The 21,025-nt window shown below is 43.9% G+C and overlaps 2 protein-coding genes across 5 annotated transcripts in view; one reads left to right on the top strand and one right to left on the bottom strand.

Annotated features, from left to right (window-relative positions):
- Positions 1 to 21,025, bottom strand: part of LOC125763339 (laminin subunit alpha-1) — a 272,329-nt gene that overhangs the window by 31,165 nt on the left and 220,139 nt on the right. For all 4 annotated transcript variants that reach the window (XR_007418340.1, XM_049426336.1, XM_049426335.1 and 1 more), the window contains exons 5-10: positions 15,881 to 16,246; positions 15,432 to 15,656; positions 13,832 to 15,363; positions 13,656 to 13,766; positions 13,409 to 13,589; positions 13,152 to 13,338 (exon numbers count right to left, since the gene is read on the bottom strand). Coding sequence is in view for 3 of the 4 variants with exons in the window: in XM_049426336.1 (XP_049282293.1) it covers positions 13,152 to 13,338; positions 13,409 to 13,589; positions 13,656 to 13,766; positions 13,832 to 15,363; positions 15,432 to 15,656; positions 15,881 to 16,246 (2,602 nt within the window). In the remaining variant the exon portion in view is untranslated. The remainder of the gene's footprint in view (positions 1 to 13,151; positions 13,339 to 13,408; positions 13,590 to 13,655; positions 13,767 to 13,831; positions 15,364 to 15,431; positions 15,657 to 15,880; positions 16,247 to 21,025) is intronic.
- Positions 1 to 21,025, top strand: part of LOC125763388 (rab3 GTPase-activating protein catalytic subunit) — a 356,077-nt gene that overhangs the window by 202,869 nt on the left and 132,183 nt on the right. The gene's annotated exons all lie outside the window — the stretch shown is intronic.

Raw genomic sequence — 21,025 nt, 5'->3', positions numbered from 1 at the left:
AGCCAGGCGGCATCAGTCGAGTTAATGTTGCGATGTAGTGTTCTACTCCTCACGAGTCGCTTTTTTTGCAGCGTGCCTGCAACTACCTCAGGCAGCGATCTTGCAATGGCAGTGAGAAGACAAAATCCTCACGCTCAATCAAAAACGATCGATTCAAGATTCCATTCGAGCGCCATTGCAAACCACACCCAGTGATACGGTCTTCCGGCTAGAAGTTTCACAAGACGTGCAAAGCTTTGCGCCGTCCCTATTGGCGATATGGCAGAGTATGGAGGCTTATGATGATTAGCATAGTCAACGGTTGCGATCTCCTCCACCGTTCAGTTGGAAGGCACAAACCAACGGCGTTGTCAGCTGTTGAAGCGGTTTCCCAAGCAAGAAAAGAAACTTTCAATCAGAATCCGATCGGCCTGGGATCTCCGATGGCGTGCAGGCAAATTTGTTTGCTATTTGCCAAACCCACGGAAACATTTTTCCTTCGCTTTGTTTTGCGGCTGCCACCAACACCAACGTGAACGCGCAGAACCACGCAAAAGCACCGGTGGACGGGGCGCATAAATCATTGCAAAAAGTCGTTTATAATGTCGTTTAATGATATGCTCAAAGTAAATATAATAACCACTATCGAAACATTCCTGCGGGATAATTTTGCCAGATGCAGCATCACGGTCCGATCTTTCTGTTGTGTGTGGTGGAGTCTTCTTGGACGATTTGAGGCTCTTTGCCTGCCATGCAGGCAGCAGGTCAATGCTGTCAAAGACGCGTTATTTTCGTTCGGCCATATGATTGGCTCGACGACAACAAGCCATCGTTTGCGTGAAATTGAGTCGTTGATGGGTAAATTATTCATCAGATATGATATGTATTTTTTTTGTTTAAAAAAGAGAGATGAAGGAAAATCGTGTTAAACTCACTTTTATAATGTGGAATGTTGGATTATTCCAACCGAACATGATTTCATCCCAAGACATTCAATCATGTTGGTTTAGTGTTTTGATATGATATAACAAGAAGTCTCTTGTAACTTATGGAACTCTCTATTTTGCTCTGTTTAGCTTGTGTACTCAAATACACAGCGATGAAGGTCACTGTTTCACTATAGTCGTAGTAATGTTTGTGTTAATTAATAAAAAACTAACAAAATGTGTTCCAAAAAGTAAACGAAAAACGAAACAAAAACATTGAATAATGTAAAGTAAACGCAAAATGTAAACACCGTAAGAAAACGGAGCAAATTAAAGCGCATTGTTCGAAGATGGAGTCGCTTCTACGTACATGGTGTGCTTCCCAACATGTCTCGTACATTGCCGATAGTACCATATCTGACGCATCTTATCGACAGAAAATTATTTTTTAAAAAGACTGTGCGCTTATCTTCGTGTTATTATCGCCATCAGCATCAACTCCAGCGAATGTAGTCCTGTTTTGGGAGTTGTTTTTCTTTTGGCCTTTCTTATCGCCCAGAACGTTGTTTTCTTGTATCCCAAAGCGCAAGACACTGTCCTCGTAAGCACATGAACAGTATACCAAGAACAGGATTCATGTTTTTGGGGGGCTTTCTGTAGATATTTGGATTTGGCGTCCAACACGACCAAGACACTGAAGCTGTTGGCATGCAAATTATGATTGAGATTCGAGATGGCGGTTATTGAATCTTGGATATTTCTTGTGCAGAACACCGGACTACCCATGTCGAATTTGGAACACGGGATCATAGGATTTGCCAATAATGACTTTATCCTTTTTACTTGAGGCACTTTTTTCAGGGCGAGAATTTCTTATTCCCTTTCCATCTCCTATCATTCGCTCTGCTTTAGGGTGATGTTTACATAATGTGCATAATGAATGGCGTGTTGGTAAGGCTCAAATTATCTCAAACATTTTCGATGAATTTATCGCACACGCACAGCTATTTTGTGAATGTTTTGTTGTTTTTAGGAATTAAATCAACTTTTTAAAACCTCTTTCTGAGAAAGAAATATATTACGAAGTTGAACTATTCACCAAATGTCGCTGCTAGCCACCGAGTGTCGATTGATGTATGAGTTAGTGGCTACACAAATCATGCGCCAGCTAGTAATTAACAGCTTGTTAGGCAATGCACAAATTCCAACATGATCCTTCAGGCATTAAAGGTGCTAGAAACACTTATCGAACGCACCGCAAAGATGCATCACATGTACAGAGCTTTCCCCTTCCCAAGTGATCCAGACTCAGCAATTAAAGTGTAGTTAACGATACTAGCACCGGAGTACATCTTGAAGGTTGGCCGCTTGATGCAATTTTGACGCCGGTCACACGCCAAAAAGGCGCCCCAGCTTTAGCACTTTGCAGACACGAATACGGTGGTGTTTAAGCGATCGGTCAAACATGCAAACTCGCAATGAAGAGGATCAAATCTAACCGGTCCACAAAGCGGGAAGGACCAATGCATTAGGTTTTTCTTTACTGCGCCCGATCTGCTCGATAAGCATTGCTTTCGATTGACCAAGCGAAATACTCCTGAAGCGATATCCGAAGCACTGAATGCCGATCCGGATCATATGACGGGCATAACACTACCACCTAGCTAAAACTATCAACACCGCCTAGAAGCTGTGTTTATTGCGTGACTTTGGGTAGTCAAGCCTCAAGTTTGACCAACATTTGCTAGGGAAAACCCCTCCCCAACCACTGCAATCGGTGCACGATTTTTCATTTCCTTCGCCACATGCCATTCGGAGATGCAGTTGTAAATGGGTTTTCATATCTTATTCACCTCCATACCGCAGCAGTCAGTCGGCATGGCTTCTCGTGACGTGTTGATTTAGTGCGGTACCTAAATCATTTAATTTCGCTCACTTTAACCGATCGGAAAAGATACTTCAAAATGCGATCAAAGCACTTCCATTAGAGGTAACACGCAATGAAATGAGAACAAACCTCAAAGTACGTGCGCTATTTAAAGGCAATATCTGCTCGATCAAATGTAATATAGAGGATGTTTGACTTCGAAGATTCATGCATGTAATATCCAAGATTTATAGAAGAACTCGTATATCTGGCACTTTCGAACTCTAGAAGATGTAAGCCTAAGCTTAGGTCTCTGCAATCGATAATTCATTTGGATCCTCAGGAGAATCATTGTAGCTTGGTGGATCTTAAGAGAGCAATGAGTCTTTTGAGAGCCGATTCGTATGACTTTTCAGTGACCATTTAAGTGATTGGCGTTTTGACATTTAAGGATTCAATAACCACAAACTGATATCTATACTTTTGCTAAAAGATCTTCAAGCGATGCAATCGATAATTCCTTTGGATTCTTAAGAGAATCATTGTAGCTTGTTGGATCTTAAGAGAGTAATGAGTCTTTTGAGAGCCGATTCGTATGACTTTTCTGTGAACATTTAAGTGATTGACGTTTTGCCTTTCAAGGATTCAATAAGCACAAACTGATATCTATACTTCTGCTAAAAGATCTCTAATTATAAGTATTTTTAGAAAAAAAAGACATTAACAAATTTGGACATTAACAAGACATTAACAATAACAAACAAGACAAACAAACATGGTTGGGGCGGCCCGGTGATGCATATGAAAAACGGCGCCCGTCCACACGGCAGGGACCGGGTTCAAATCCCATCCGGACCGTCCCCCCGTAGCATGGACTGACTATCCTGCTACGTGGTAAAATAAGTCTTGATACGGCCAGGCCGTTATAACCGAACAAAAAAAAAAAAAAAAAAAACAAATTCAGTGTATGAAAAATACAAGGCGCTAAAATGAATTATGTCGCAGCAAACAAATAAGCCAAATATTGGAATGCTTGTTGAATATAATGAGCGTGAATAAATTAGGCCAGTTAAAACGATTCGTCCACAAAGAATGCTACCACATCGTCAAAGTAGCATTTCTACACCGGAAATGAGACGATTGATTTAAATTTATTAATTTTTTATTAGCCCATCAAAACCGTCCGGAACGATTCAAGCGCGGACGGATTTTACTGCGCTACCCAAAATCGATGATGATAATTCGATCGCTTTCCGACCGGGCAAAAGGTGGGCATAATTTTACGATTTGTGTAACCAGTTTTCACCTCAAACGATTCACCATGAAATCAGCCGGTCTCCTTCACCACCGCTTCTCTGGTGCCATTCCAAAAAAAGAAAAAAACCTTGATTAACGAGCCACTTATGCCACCGTGCTAGATCGCCCCGGGAATTCTCGCGCGCCGGTAAACGTGTCAGTGGAAGGATTATTTTCGATCGTTTTGCAATAAACGGAACGGTGTGATGATGTTGCTGTATCTCTCCGGACCGGGAAATGCAACGTGAGAGGTTATTAACGCAATTTAACCACGCCAGATGATACTTTCCCGCACACCTTTGCCGATGTGGGAACGTTGCAGTGTCGTGCTATTTGCATTGTAATGTTCCGGCTAGTGCGTTTATCTTATCTTCAAGTACCGCACTTTGTTAGATCGCACTTGGGTGCATTTATGAATGGCGATGTTTGTGCGTGAATGTTTTGCCGAGTGTGAATATTGAAGAGCATCTGCGTGTTTTTTCAACTCTCCCACACATCAGGCAGAAGTCGACCTAACAGCTGAATAAATCGAATCCAGGAGTGTTACCGCCGCAAGAAAGAGGCTGCAACTACGCTGGATCGGTTTCGCGCTTGCATGAACTTTCCAGCGGTACAAATAATCTGTACACACTCCAAAACCCGCCTCGATAGCAGCCTGTCGGACGAACGACGCAGGATGGAAGATCATCATCATCATCAACAACAACATTTTCCTATCCGCGGGACCCGTGAAAGGTGTTGAAGATGAAACGACTCCTCGATCAACGGGCAACCACAGAGAAGGCAGGCACGGCTAGTAATTCATAAATGTGCATTTAATGTGCACATCGTTCGGCAACCCGGGAATGTGCGTTTCTGCCGTGGAAGCTGTTCCAGAAGAAAAAGTGATCCTCTAAACAACGCCATCCGCACGCTACGGCACGAACACAGCGCCGGTGGCAAATATTTACACGCATAACTTATGCTGGATATAGTGCCGGGCAACGGTGGCTGCTGTTCGCTGCTGTGAACTGCTTCCGGCTAAGGGATGATTGAGAAGATAAGAAGTGCCACTCGAAGTGCCCACGGGTTTTGGTAAATATGTCTTTTTCATGGGATCCGATGTAGCCTTTTGTCCGTCTTCAGCAGCCTGTTCGAAGAAGATGGAGAACGGAGAACGCTGCACTGCAGCAGATGTACAACAGGCAAATTAATCACATTTATTTGATGACGAAATAATTTGCCATCGTGTAATAATCCCGCTCAGGAAAATCTTCCCTTTTTTGTAATGAAAAGGTAAATTGATCGGCTCAATTTGTCACTGTACGAAGTGAGATTTTTTTGCATCAGTAGACAACGGTATAAAATATATGTTCTACTTCATTTTTAAACCGTGGAAAACATCGTGGAAACTCCTAAAGCGCGTAAGCCAAGTTAGATGCCCATACATTTCTGCCATTAATGTAACGTTTTGCCAGTTTCTTCTGGTCTCGCTTACCCAAAAAGGTTTGATCTTTCTGAATCTTAAGACCAAACTTCAGCTCACTGCTCGAACTACCACACCGACCGATCATTAGCCGTGTAATTAATGTTTTACCACGGAAAATTAATACCAACCGACAGTGTACAAAGCGCACACTGCACTCACACTCGACATCGATGCACCGGTTGCAACGGACATCGTACCGTTGCTGGTGACTATCGGCCCACTCAAACATTCAGGATCGCAGACCCGCTGGAATCGGTCGGTTCGGGTGGCTTTAGTTTAACCTCGATTCGGAAACAGCCAGACGGTGGATCACTCACTGCCACCATTGGAAACGCTCCCGAATTCTCGCACGGTTCGCTTTATAAATCATTTTTTGAAGTGTGGAGAACCGGAATTCAACCGGTTAATTTGCTGTGGCGGAACGCCAAATTCTGCACCAATCGTTGGTAGCTAAGCTTCACGCCTGCAACACTGGAGCATGGCTGCATGCCGGTACGGGTGGTGTCTTAAGCAGCTAACGCACCGATACGCACGCTTCTTGGGCTGGCATTAATTAAAATTCACCCGCCAGGAATCTACCGCAACAAGACACATAATTAATACTGTTTAACACTCGATTGGCTCGCACCTACGACAGGGACGCTTGAATCAATTTGTATCTTTCGCGTCGTGTGGAAACATTTGCTTCACAAAACGGAAAATCGTCCGTGTACAAGATGAGATGGCTTGGGAAAGTATTCAGAAAAAGAACCATAGTGAAGAAAGGGACAAGAAAGGTTATGCTCCAGTCAGAATGGAAGTTTTGGATGAAAAGGTCACAAGTTTTTTTTACAAGTAGGTTACAAGATCGGACACTCCAAAGCAAATCCGATCTTACAATCGTTTCAAGCTATCAACGGTTTTTTAACCACCTTGTTTTGTAGCACCGTCTGTTAAGCTTTGAATTTACGATGCACATTCCGATGTACATAGGTCAGACACTATCAACAACAGGTTAAACGGGCTTATTTAAATCGTTTAATAATTGTACCAACATGAACGTTGCTTGTAATGCAGAAATATGCACCAAGTTTCACTGACATTAAGTAGGATCAACTGTCAAATTATCACCAAATCGTAAGCGATTCGAATTTCTTTTTCCAAGTCTCATTTCAAGTCTTTCAAGTCCACACGGCCACAGATTCCATCCATGGCAGCTTCCAATTTCTTACAATTCCAAGCGTCATAGAATCGTGTGAATAGCTCTTGTATTGCTATAAATGTAGCTTATTAAATGTAATACAAATGTATACAAGACAAGAGATCGACCGAGCAAGACTACTGTCGGTATTCTAGGACAGGGACTTCCAAACTTTTTAGATAACGGGCCGCTTTGAGTGGAATAGCCACAACTGAGGGCCAATTTCGGTATCTCTCGGGAGGGCCTCGCGGGCCATAGTTTGGAGATCCCTGTTCTAGGACAAAGCAGACAAATTCACGAATTATTGAAAGTCATTGCAAGTCAATTTCTGGTCGAGATTCACCTGAAGATCACTGACTGAAAACAAGGCAACACAGAACATTGTTGAATATCTAGGAATAAATACTTTGAGGACCAAGTATCAGCAAAGCACATATTGAATCTTTAAAAGGATGGACAAATAAATACGGAGATATAGCATTTCTCCAAGGAACATCCGCTAGACAACGAAATTCACTTGGCACATTTGAGTCAACTCTGGATTGACAAGGCAAGGCACTATCCAAAGTCACTTTAAAAATCATCACTTTCCCATCACTTCTTTAAAAAACAGGCCTTCTTCCTAACCAGTTTCGCCCGGACTTACTGACCCAATTATTCGCCCTTTTATAGTTGCACCGCTCACTGCATATATCTCGCCCAGGAACGGTTCTAACATGCACCGGTTGTAAAATGCACCGTAAAGCTTCAACCACGAAAAGATCAAGCTAGGGGGGTTTTCTCCGTGACGGACGATTTTCTCTCGTACACCCGCACACCCGTACCATACCTTCCCATACGTGCGGGGTAACGAGTTGCAAATGATTTATCTACAGCCGCCGTCGTGGCAGTTTTGATCGGGTCGAACCTTTAGCAGCATGTTCGGAACTTTTATTACCTTTTCCCAACGGAACCGTGACGAGAACCACGGGGAGCTATTTCGTTTTACTGTTTCTTTTTTTTTTCTTCCTCTTCATGAGCCATATATCCCCCTCGTGATCTCCCCCCGTTCCGACCAGTCGGTGCAGTTTTGCTATGTTTTCGAAAAGCTGTGTCTATTTCACTGCAGGTTAGCTCGACTCATCGGGGGAGTTTTTGCTTAGATCGAAAGACAACAGGTTTCCGGTGATTTATTCGTACCATAAAGGTATAGAAATCATGTGCGATGATCCGCACCGGTTGTGGGGAACTGGCTGTTTTGCGTGCGGTGATCGCCCGATTCATTCATAAACGTCTAATCAACGATCGGAACCCATCGCTCAGTGGCCGCTGGTTGACCGGTGAGTTATTGTACGGCTGATCAGTGTTTAATGCTCCTCATCTATCTGGTGCCAATTTCAACTAGGACGCATTCGTTATGTTGTAAAATTAGTACGCAATAGTTCGTTCTAATCCAACGCTAAATGATGTTGAACAAGCACCTGATGGTGGTTGTAACTCTAGCCGGCTCTAGCACGGCTTAATTAATTTAAATGCAATATTTGAACATATTAAACCGATCCAAAGCGAGATAAGTGAAGAGATTTGTTTAAGCTGTATTCTGTGTTTACTTGAGATGGAAATATGAGTGGAGACTCCTAATCGAATTCAACCCAAAAAAAACCCACCAATAGACAATGATCACTCAAGGTCTCTCATGTTCATATCTCAATCAAAACGGGTGAGATTATTTTTTCACCACCCTGTAACGGGACCACCCGTTTTTCTTTCTATTGGGCGTCAACCACTCCCTTTTCGGGCGAGAGGTCTTTCTAATCCGGACCCGCCAGATTCCAGTGTAACGGAATAAATCAATTAGTACAACACACGCTCCTTAACCCTCTCTCCCTCCCCCCCTCCCTCCGGGTATTCGAGCGGGAACAAAATAACGAAAAATCCATTTATCTTTGGGTACAATCTCCCGGTGCCGATAATACGATGGCCACGATCCCTTCCACGGTAAGGGTCAGGAGGGAGCAAAATGCAGTAATGTGAAGCCCTCACAAGGGGTACGCAAAAGGCGCTTGGCTGCAAGCTTTTCAGGATAAATGGAAATAATTCAATCGACTCACGATTTCCATCAAACCGCTAGCACTAAACACCCGGGCTCGTCAGGCGGTCCCGGCGTTACCTTCACCGGTGACCACCGAAATCGAACGAGACATTTCTAGAATGTTGAGATACAAAAGGAGAAGAAAAAAAAGCGGAGCTAAGGCAGGGCTTATGTTCACTTTAAAATCCAGTCATATGGTGTCTAAGGTTCTCGTATCCATTCGAGCATCGGGAGAGTTGATTTACATCCCGTACAAAGCCGTAGTTTCCACTAATCGATCGACGATCTCGGTTCGCAGACGATTGACACGTTCGTTTTGTGTGGTAGAATAAAACATTCTGCTCGAGTGTGTCTGTGTGCCCGGTTAGAAAGTTCACCTGCAACATACACCGGATGGGGGAGGTGGTTTGATGCAATACCCCACCCACGAAGGGACGAGAACAACTCGCAATACAGTAGAAAGGGATCCCGTTTGTCCGAGGTATATAAATAACGCTAAAAGTGCCATAAAACAAACTGTCAGTCGTGGAAGATCGCGAAATTATCACCAACACCAGCTCGGCACATGTTGCCGATCGGTGGCAAAGACCGTGTGTGCGCAAGTGCACCAACTTTTGCACTATCCTGCCCTCCCGTCAGCATCATCCTTCCCGCGAAAACTTTGCCAAGAAAAGCATTGGCATGAACCATGGTGGCTCCAATTTGTCTGATGATGCGATTAATCCCATTTTCTCCTTCTACGACACTCACGGTGTAGCAACGCAAGAGGGTGCAGCACCCTCTGCTGGGTGATGCAGTTGTTGTTGCCGGCAAGGGTTTGGTTGTTGTGGTTTTTGCAACCCAACGGGCAAGTGGCGATGCGCTCTCACCCAAGGCACTCGTTTTGTTTTATTGCATTTTAATGTGCAATTTCATAACGGATTCATGTGGCGTTGCACGAGGGGTGGTGACACTCGCGATCACCGGCAGTGCAGCAGCACGTCCGAGAATTCTGATCAGTTGGCAATAGTCCCTGCCGCGACTTGTTGACAGCGCGAAGGGCAGGAACTATTGTGCCGTACGATCAGCCCTCGCTCTCTCTCTCTCTTTCTTCTGACAAACCGGCACGCACATAAATTACCATTCGGAATTTATCGCTTGCGACAGCACCAGCGTGCCGAGAAACGGGTTGCAAGGTTTGCCGCAGTTCGGTACGGTGCAATAGCAGTGTTTCAGCTGCAGAACACGAAATGATGATGATGATGATGTTGTCGTCTGTGATCGGGATGGTTTTGCTGGATGAAATTGAAGAAAGTAGACTAAATACCTCATTGTTGCATACCACCAGTTGCTGGGTACGACAACAAGACGAGTCACGCGAGTTCTAGTGGCAAAGTTGGAAACATTTGAGGATTTTGTCAAGTTGAACTGGAATGTGTTGAGGTAGAGTTGGAATCCTTCCTAATTTAAGGAACTTTTTATTTACGAAGTATATACTGTTCAGAGCTTTCTATGCAGAGTTATGTTCTAGAAGGTGAGAGACCTATAGTACATTGACAAATTCTACTTCTACTTGAAAAGAATCCAGAAATCGCTCAAACTTTACCACTTGAACTCAAGACGTCTGGTAATTCGAAATAATGAGGAGGTAGGAGTTTCTTCCTACAATAATAACCTTACATTATAAAACAAAGCTCCAAATTTTTCAAATAAGACCATTCAACTACTCAACCCAACCTCTAAACAACTTGCAATAGTAGAAACAGGTTTATAACATCATCTTTAAAACTCGATTTCTCCTGCAAAACAACTCCAGTTCCTACAGTTTACAGCCAAATTGTACAAAATAGAAATGGTTATCATTGGAAACGAATTGAAACATGTTTCACGATTTTCCAAATCTCTAACCAGCTGTCCTCTCGTGCACGCGCGCCGATGAGCAGCTTTTTATTAATTTTATTCAATAAAAAAAAATCCGCTAAGTCATTAGTTTCTAATTGATTTATTATTAATTTTCATATCAATGGCATCGGTGGACCACCAGACAACGAGGGTTGCAAGGCATAAATCTGACTGGCCAGTGAAAAAAAAACTCAGGCGTGCGCCGTCACATGTACAGGATGATGATGATAAAGTTGTACATTTCATAAACTCTTCCTTCCTTTCGCACCGCCGGACATTTCTCCGCCGCAAGTTTTCTACGAGTCGCGAGATCAATTAATTGTGGTAGAGAAAAAACAAAATCAGCTACGTCAGGGTATACCTTGCCTTTCGACTATACCCTAGTCCCCCCCCCCCTTCGACCGTTCCAATAGCTTTCGATTCGATCGATTTTCTATACCACGATAAGTGACCGCATCCGGACCGAACGGGCCGGACCACCGAGTCTAGCAGGTCTCTATCCCATGCAGTCTACAAAAGCAAATTACTCATCACACGATGATGGCGCGACTAGGCGCGACCTCCAAACAGCCACCATTGACCACACACGAAGCCGTACAACGTTGTGAAGCGGCGGTAAATTACACTGCCCCGTGACTTTGCGAGATGACGATCGGGCGAAGTGATTGAAGCAGCACACGAGTCGCGATTAATTTTTTCCCAATGAGCCGAAGCAAACGGTAGAACAACCTACAACCTGTTGCGACACACTGGCACTGCGTTATCTCGGTAGCGGTTCGGTCTACTGTACGGGTGGGAGGAAAAATCAATCGAAAAATGCCGCCCATTTGCCTGGCAGATACACACCCGGTGCCCGGCATGTTTGCGGAAGCACGGTGTGCTGTCGCTGTTTGCACAGTTCGTGAGTCAACCGTGATCGTATTGACATGCGTGGCCTACGCAAATTTTGAACCCACCGAAAAAGTCAACAGTCCGTCACTTTGTGAATTATTTGTCCAAAAATAACGCTAGCGAATGATGAAAAAAAAGCACTACCAAAGAGCTTCAACCAGCGAAGCAACGAACCGCTGCTGACGATCGTATAAGCCCGATAACTCAACTGGATAACGTTGATCTGCTGAACCGATGCTATATTACAGCCGAAACCGGTTCCACGTCATCGTTTCACATTTCGCAATGAAAATACATAAACCCCATCATCATCAGCACACACTCACAAAATTGGAATGAAAATCATTCCCCCCAAAAAAAAACACAACAAGAAAAAGTTGACGATCGAAGTAAAACTTTTTAATTAACTCGCACGACTCTTAACTAACCGTCTCGGTTACTCTGGCGCTAAAATGAAGCATCAACCGATTGCTGCTGTTGCTGCTGGTTTGCGCTACTTTGCATGCTCCAAAAAAATAATTACCTCATCGATCAATCAGCCAATTTTATGGTTCATGTCTCGGCATGTTGCTTCTTCGCCAGAACGATAATATTTGTTTACTTTACACGAAATCAAGATGAAAGCAGACGGTTTTTTTTTGTTGCAAAAGTAAGTAACGGAAGGATGTTTATCGTTTATTTTTGCACACTTGAACGATGCTTTTTTTTTGTCTTGTGCCAAACAATGTAGAATGCATTTTGAGCTGATTTTTTTGTTTGCTTTCTACCAAGATCCAATCAGCATATCAAGAGACTTGTGAAATTTTTGAAATCGTTTTATGATTATTGATTCTTCTTATAGGAACGATCAGATGTTTATGGTATTTACAATGTTTGATACGTTTATTAGTGTTATTAGCAAAACGATTTTACTATAAAAGTTTTAAACCCCAATATTTATTCACCCGTGACGTTGTAAAGTGATAAGTGAGAGTCGAAAGCATTGTAAGATCATTATGAAAAGGATGTAACGGTGATTAAATCTTCCATCACGATTCCTGCGCAAACCAATCTTAACATACCTTCCTACGTGCATCATCTACCACCATCCGACCCATGGTGGCGTGGATTTAATAACTTCATAATCAATAAATTGTAATCTACGTAAAAGGTAATAACGATAACAATAAAATTAATCTCACCGCCAACTCCGTCCGACTTCTCAACCGACCGAATCTAAGAAATTGTCGGCGCAAGGGTCCATCGGACTATGTGAAAGCATTCTACATATGATCCTTCTCTGTGCCTTTGCACCAGTTCTTGAAGACAAAAAAAATCATCTGTCGGTCCCTCCCGTTGTTGAGAAGTACATTTTCATTTAATCGTTACTATCGTTGATGTCTATCGACAGCAAACACTGTGAGCTGAGGCGGACAATATTGAGTTGTTCTACCGTTCGATGCTCACGTTTCTCTGCATGATCTCGATTGCTGTTTGAGTTTGCATTCGTTTCGGTGAATGCTACCCACTTCCGTTGAGGCTGCAGATGCAATTATCTGTGCTAATTTGTTACGCTTTGCGTGGAACAGAAATCAATATCAATATCCACCTACCTTCACAAGCGTCCGGTTGTTCCACGGAAAGCCCGAAGAATCCTTCCTGGCACCGATCACAGTTGATTCCCTCCGTACCGACGTTACACTCACACTGTCCACTCACTACATTGCACATCAAGCTAACCGAACCATTCACATTGCACGCACAGGCTGGACAGTCGAGATCCAGATTACCATATCCCACCTGGAGAACAAAAAAAAATGCATCTCAATCTTTGAAGGTGGTGCGTTAAGATTCCCGGGGGCATACTTACATCACACTCGTCACACCGTCGGCCACCGTAGCGCGGTTTGCAAATGCACTGGCCCGTCGTCACGTCACACACGTTCTCAAGTGCACCCAGTTCGGAACAGCTGCAGGGTTCGCACCCATCATCCGGAACACCCCAGTAGCCGGTTTTGCAACGCTCGCAACGCCATCCTTCAGTGTTACCTCTGCGAAGGGAAACGCTCTCAATTATTTATCGGACCGTTGAGGAGGGGAATTCTTCGATTACTTACAAACATTCGATGCATTCGCCCGTCTTCACTTTGCAAGGTCCTCCGTGACATGGGCAAGGAAGGCACTGACCTCCAATCACCGCCGGCTCCCCATAATATCCATCATCACATCTGGTGAAAATCAAACTTATAATAACGCTCATAATACACCACCTTTTTGCCCCATTCTTACTTACAATTCGCAGTGATCTCCCGTATACCCTTCTGGACATTGCGTACACACATACTCCGATAGATCCGTGCTTCCACCACGAGCCTGACAGTTGGGTGAAAAATTGTTGCTTTCTTCCACCAGTGGACAAGCACACTGTCGACAGTCGCCCTGAAGTCCAATGGTCGCATTACCGTAAAACCCTGGTAAACACCGTTCACAGTTTGTCCCCACGGTATTGTGCAAACAGCTACCACACTCTCCCGTTTCAAGATCACAACTACTTGCATGTCCATTGCACATAGAGCACGGAATACAGCGGCCGATTCGTTCATGTGTGACACTTGTTTCATAGATACGAACGTACCCGAATGCACACTCCTCGCAGGAAGTTCCTCGATATCCCTCCGGACATTCGCAGCGCTCAATAAAAGTGAAATTGCTGTTCCACGTCGATCCGCCGGTTGAGTGTAATCCCGAAAACAGCTGAGCTTGATCCAACACACTCTCTACCTGGTCCGTGTGATAGGTGCCTCGTATCAGTATCGCTTCCACGTCTGTGAGAACCGCCATAAACTGAGACCGTGTGACGGGATCCCCGTGATACTCCGTACGTCTTAGCCGGGTAATGATATCCTTCACCGTTCTTGGAACGTGATACCAACTGTCCTCCCTCAACGGAACTTCAATCGTAGCCTCTCCAATCTCATCATAGCTTTCCTCCCCGTACGCTATCTTCATACCGTTTCGACCAACCAGCACAAGATTCGGTCCAACCGTAGGTTTCCCACTCGTGTCGCCACGCACCGTTATCCACTGGATCTTGAAGTTTAGCCGCGAACCGTAACTACGCAACAAGTTCCCAAGATATCCTTCCGGTGCCTTCCAGTATATGGCTTCTGTTTCGGGCATTTCAAACATACCGAACACCAGAAATCCGGTTTCGTTATCCTTTGTGGGGACAATTTGTTCGCTCATGCCCAAGTTCGTAACCGTCCAGCCGTGCAGCGTTTCGTAACTGCTCGTTTCGACGTGCGCCAGTGAACAGCTCGTTGCCACACCGGAACAGTAACACTTGAGACATCCATCGGTATGGCTTTCATCCAGCGCGAAGTATCCTTCAGCACAGCTATCGCAACGCTCACCAGTGACGTGAGCCTTACAGCTGCACCTTTCATCACATTCCCGACCGGGCAGTGTACCTCTCGCATCACAATCACACCGAATGCACTTATCTCCCGCATGTCCTGGTAAACATTCGGTACATCCGGGACCGGTGAATCCTTCCCGACAGTAACAATCGCCTCCAATCGGATTGCATTCTCCCGTCGCACCAGGGGCCGTACAATTGCAAACGATGCACGGTTCCGAATGGTTCGGCAATCGATCCGTCGGCCGGTAATACCCGGCCAGACAACGCTCACAGTTAATTCCGGTTGTGAAATGGGTACAATTTTGACAGACACCTCCACCACTCATCTTCCCCCGGATGCTTATGCTGAGGTGTTGCTCATCCACGAGCTTGTCGTAGATGCAGGACTTTGCATGACCGTGGCACTAAAACGAAAAAACGAACCAATTTACAATGGAGCGTTCCCAGAGTTTGCAAGCCTTCGGTTACCTACTTCACACTTTTCGCATTTGTTCGCTGCGACAGGAGTTCCAATACGGTAGGGTCGTTGGTTGTAAAGTGGACAGCATCGATCACAATGCACCCCACAAGTGTTGTGCACGCACTCACACTGTGGCTCATTGTCGATGTTATTATCGTTCGTTTTACACTTACCAGCGTGGCCGGAGCAAAAGCATCGCCCGCCGATTCTCAGCGATCGAACAGTGTAAAAGCTCCGCTGTAATGGAAAGCAACCCAAACGATGTAATCATTCCCTTTTGGTTTGGGACATTATAAAGCCCTTCGACGGATTATTTAAACTTCTGCCTAAGAGTATGCAATCTGTACTGCTGCGAGTGGCGATCAACCATCAGAATGGGCGAATTTGAAAAATATCATAAAAATGAAATATTTCACCAGGTTGAAATATTTCAATTTAAAATATTTTCTTCCGTTGCGTACCTGTGCATCTGCCTGCTGAATACGCAGCAACCGTATACGAACGTATCGAGCTAGGGTAAAGTTTTGCAGCTCAGGCGATGTGCTCTTTTCACTCGGTCGTCCACTTATGATGGACAAATTAATTTCTCCATTTTCCAGTGGTTCGAGCGAAGAAAACTGCGTCGAGCAAATCACTTCCGTGTCACTTTTAAAGATGTAGTTCGTACTGTAGGCCGGTAAACCAAACCGCTCCCGACATTCCGTGTCATCGGATGCGAAATACTGCCATGCGTCGTACACCCGTCCGTCTAGCGATTTTTCCAACACCCAAGCAGCAGGAAGGGGAGAAATGGCGGCACGCATTGTGAAAAACACTATCTGGTACAGCTGAAACGAGGGAAAGAGAGACAGTAACAAAACAATATAAATACTTTGGATTCATTAGGATGGGTGCATTCGCCTGGAAATATTCAAGCACATTCGCTGACCACAACACGACGCAAAAGCATTTCTACATAGCATTCCAATTATCCATCCATGTTGGAGACGACGGGTGAATTGAATGTGCAATAAAAATGTACCTTTAAACAGCAATTGGCAGGTTCGAGAGCGCACGATACGAATCGATCGCATCTCAAGCATGTTGCAACATTGCAAAAGTATTTTAATTTGGTATGTAAAGGCTTGCGTATGGTTTGGTGCGGGTGCTCCAGAACAAATTTTCAAGTACGCGAAGAATAAATTTTTTGTCTTTCCCGGTGAGCAGAGCTTTCGACTCCATTAGTTTGATGTATGCAAAAATCGTGTATTTGATAAAACATTTTTATATACCTTGAGTAGTCTCTCTAAAGGTATTTAAAATTTTAGTTTATAACGTTAAAGTCTTAACGAAAATATATATTGTTATTGAAAAAATATTTATTCTTTGTATAAATTTTTTTTTAACCGAGTATGCCCGGGATAAGGTAAAATACAAGGAGGAAATGCCTTGTGAAAATTGTAATTACTTCAGCCCTCTGTGACTGACAATACGGCAAAAGCCGTAATCATGAATTATAAATAAAATAAATATTTTTTTTCAATATCGTAATAATTCCATTTTGGACCACCTCACAACAGAACTTTACAGCTTGTCAGAAATGCATGATTTGTGCGACAAGCGTTCATGTCCCCAACTGTTTTCCCAATCATTATTGCAACAAAAGCCTTGCTCCAGCTATGGTAATCACCAGCCAAAACTGGCAGATGGTGGTCGATCAAACACACCTAATTGGCTCACAAATAACACCCACGACACTTTTCCTACTTAGGTGCGCTTCAAATCCTCCACAAACCGTTCATGACCACGTTCGTACATTCGCGGTGGTCCACTGATCGATCCGCACAGGGAACCCACCACAGTACTGCAGGGTAGGACCGTGCAAATTTGCCCACTCTCGGATGTAAAGGAAATTCGTTTCGGGCATTTGTGCAGAAGCGGTACCATTTTTGGGGTACACATGGTATGCACATGATCATTATTGTACAACAAAATCAAATCGAATTCCCGCCGAGACTACAAATAGGGCTCAGATCTGGAGCATAATAGGGAACAACCATTCCACCTAGAGTTAGGTAGACATGTCTTTTTTCTGGGACTGGAAAAATCGTACATTTATTATGAAAATAATTAGTCCATTCATAATGCTAGTGCTTCGGACCAAAACCTGATGTGATCAGTCGCTCAAAGAAAGTATGCGAATCGGATGAAGTTGGTCAAAGTTTTTCATACGATCTAGCTCCCCGTAGACCTAAACCCTTCGAGAGGCCTGGATCTGTAGCACACTGTAGCAAGCACATCGAACCATACGCTCTACTGATGTACAAAAGTCGTGACATTCTCGCAAGCAAACAATTATTTTCTAGCCCTTTTATGGTCACAATTTAAAGGAGAAAAGTTCACGTACGAATAATGCGCGGCTGGGAATCGGCAACAGACTCCAGCAGCAGCAGCAGAAGCAGTACAGAGTTAAGCTGAGCAAATCGGGCTCGATAGTTGGAGCACGCAGCTCCAGACATGCCCATTTATGTTATGAGTCTTGCGCGACGAATCAATGTCCGGGTCGACGGTGCTGGTCATATTCCGAATAAACCACCCATTCCCGATCCATTCTAGCCGTGCACCGGGGGGTTGGTTTCTGCTGAGGGAAATGCTGTTGTCAAGAATTATGTGTAAATCAAACGAGTTGCGACGGTACGACAAAACGTAAAGGACGTTAGGAGCGAAACACGTGCCTTGTGTGGAGGGAACGGAAGGCCTTTAAAGCATTCCGGCCACATTACTCAACATACAGATATGTGACGAATAACATGTCCCGGGTACGATGTATACCCGCATTGTCTGCCAGTGCGAAAAAAGATGTTCAATGTCTAATGGTAAAGGCAGACGAGGTTATGCTCAGTTTGACGTCTTATGGCATTCCGGTCGGAAACGTGCAAACATGCGAATAAGATGACAAAAATCACACTCAAAAACCAAAATGGCTAGCTTCGCAAAAAAAAACAAAATCAAAAACACACGACATTCAGTGCATCAAACGTCAAACTCGATCTTCCAATTAAGCCACTGATATATGACGAAAAATTGCCCTCAACGCTGCAGAAATTAATGAGTAGCATCATCCCATCAATCTTCCACACCGTCAGTAAACCAATCAATAAGGGGTTAAATCGAGCACAGATCGAAAACATTTCCAAGAAGCCACCGATTCTATCTTATCCTACCCATCAACCGAGCGCACAGTTCCGGTGCAAAGTGTTTACGCTTGTGCCGACACTGTGCAATCAACGCCATGTCCATGGCCGTTCGACAGCGCAGCAGTATCAAGAGACTTCAACCAGCGGGGCGGTGACGAACCTCGATAATCTTAACGAGTTCTCCTACCGTCTTGCTTTTAAGAAGACGTTTTCTTCATTTGTTTTCCCCCATTCCTGGATAGTGCTTTAGTGAAGATTTCTTCGTGAACGCTGAAGCGAAAAGGTTTAAAAAGTGGGTCATAATGCATGACACAATTGAAACGCAATGACAGAAGCTTACGGCTGCGAACAATAGCTGAAACTACGGAACGAAACATTTAGGGTAAATGGGCCTGATTGATACTCAAAATGGGCATCCGGGACCGTAAACGTACGGTGGGACCGACTTTAAACGTTGCTCCACCCATCCAACCCAAGACACCCGATCATTCATCAAATGTTAATCTTTTAACAAACGACACTTTAAACACCGTCACAATGCTTAGGCTTTTTTTTCACTGCACTGCTACCTAATCGAACACAAAACGTCCAACACAATCCCAGTTTGTGCAGATGCTGTATTGAAAAGCTTTCAAAGTTTGAAGAGCTTTTTCCTCCATTCATTGCGCTCAGCATTACGGCACGGGACGCAGCTTGAACAAATTTGACGAAACAATAAACATCAGCAATGGTTTTTGTCGAAAATTGCCGCCATTTAGGGATGTTTCTATGAAAAACGCAAACACTGTGTACGCTTGAAGGATTTTTAAAAACACAGAGAGAGAGAGAGAAAATACAGTTAAATAATCAAACAGTCTCTCAAACTTTTGGGCTTTCTTTAGCACACATCCGTACGTTTCGGACCAAATCATTCTAGATGCAGCTGGAAGTGAAGATGATTCCAATGGTGTAAAGTGCGGGAAAAGCCGGGCGATATGTTTGTTTGAACGAATTCATTCAACAACTGCACTAACTGTTAAAATCAACAAAACAATACGACCTCACCCTACAGTATGTAGAACAGTATCTGCATACCACGCGGAGGCTCGTTGCGTTAAGACATTCCACTGATGACAAACCAAGCGCCACCAGCACTGACCAAGTTTGTGTTTATTGGGGGTATAGTTTTCAAACAGTTAAATATTGACAAAAATCTGGAGAAGAATGTGATGAAAACTTTCCAAAAAAAAAATGGTTTAAATCGGCTTAAGTGGAAAGGCTAGAATCATTTTTTGATACTTGAAATATACAAAAACACGATTGATTATTTTTACACAGACGCTAAACCAGAACAATATTAGTTAAAAAAATGTATATTTTTAAACTTGAAATTATTAATTTATAATTGTTTTCACAAGGTTGCAGCAAGTGTGCTCTTATAGACTTGATGAAGTTACAGAAGCTTCCCAATAGAGTGCTCAGTATTGAACAAGTGTTTGCTAGAAAATGATGGACATTATCATTTGAATGGATAACCTTTTTCAGTTGCAGCGTGGGTATTGGTTTGGAAATCATCATTAAGCAGCAACGTCAAACGAGTTTTCACACACGATCACTGTGTAACGGTTGTGCTATTCTTCACAATTGTTGTGAACTCCAACCGTAACATTAGAGAGCCTGACAATCCTGTCGTGTGGTGACTGACTCTAACGTCTAAATCATCTAAATCAACGTCAGGCAATACCATGACCACCACCACACAAAGCAGCAGAAATATAAATATCATCTCTCGCAACATTTTCTTCTCCAAGAAAATATTAATAACACACCATAATGGTAATGGCGACATTCGGGCAGGAAAGGGGTGTGATGCACTGAACAGAACGGAACGAAAGAAAGCAAACAGCTTTGCATACCGGATCCGCTCTGATATGCACCTGAGAACTCGAACTGTACGTGATGGTGAAGAATCGCTTTCTTCTACCAGATCTCCACCCTGGAGGTCCCATTTGAATGGCGCTGATCGACTATGTAAATAAATACGCCGGGAGAGAAAATGAACTTCACATCAAGATACTTCTGCTTACGCTAGTAAGTGCACGAGGAGAAGGAAAAGGAGAGTTTCCCCCGTTCCTTTCATCTACTTTGTCCCGTGGCACACCTACCAAGCAAATGCTTACATTCGAGTAAAAATCACCACCCCAATGCAGCTCACCATCACTTAGGGCCGACTTTTGATTTAATTCAATTGCCACTCGGTTTTTTTTGTTGTTGCTGTTGCTCCCGGGTGTGATCGTGCGTGCAAGAGCAAAGTGTTTTTGTGTCGCTTTTGTGAAGCTAAAATCTCCATACGCCGGTTTGCCAGTGACGTCCAGCGGCGTTCACTAATGAGGTGGGGTTTTATTTTTTCTACCATGCACCAGCACCGATGATTAGCGATGAAGTAGCGAA

This window comes from Anopheles funestus, chromosome 2RL, assembly GCF_943734845.2.
Source record: "Anopheles funestus chromosome 2RL, idAnoFuneDA-416_04, whole genome shotgun sequence".
NCBI classification, from domain to species: Eukaryota; Metazoa; Arthropoda; class Insecta; order Diptera; family Culicidae; genus Anopheles; species Anopheles funestus.
The sequence above is the reverse complement of the archived record's forward strand: the minus strand, read 5'-3'. Positions and strand labels throughout refer to the sequence as shown.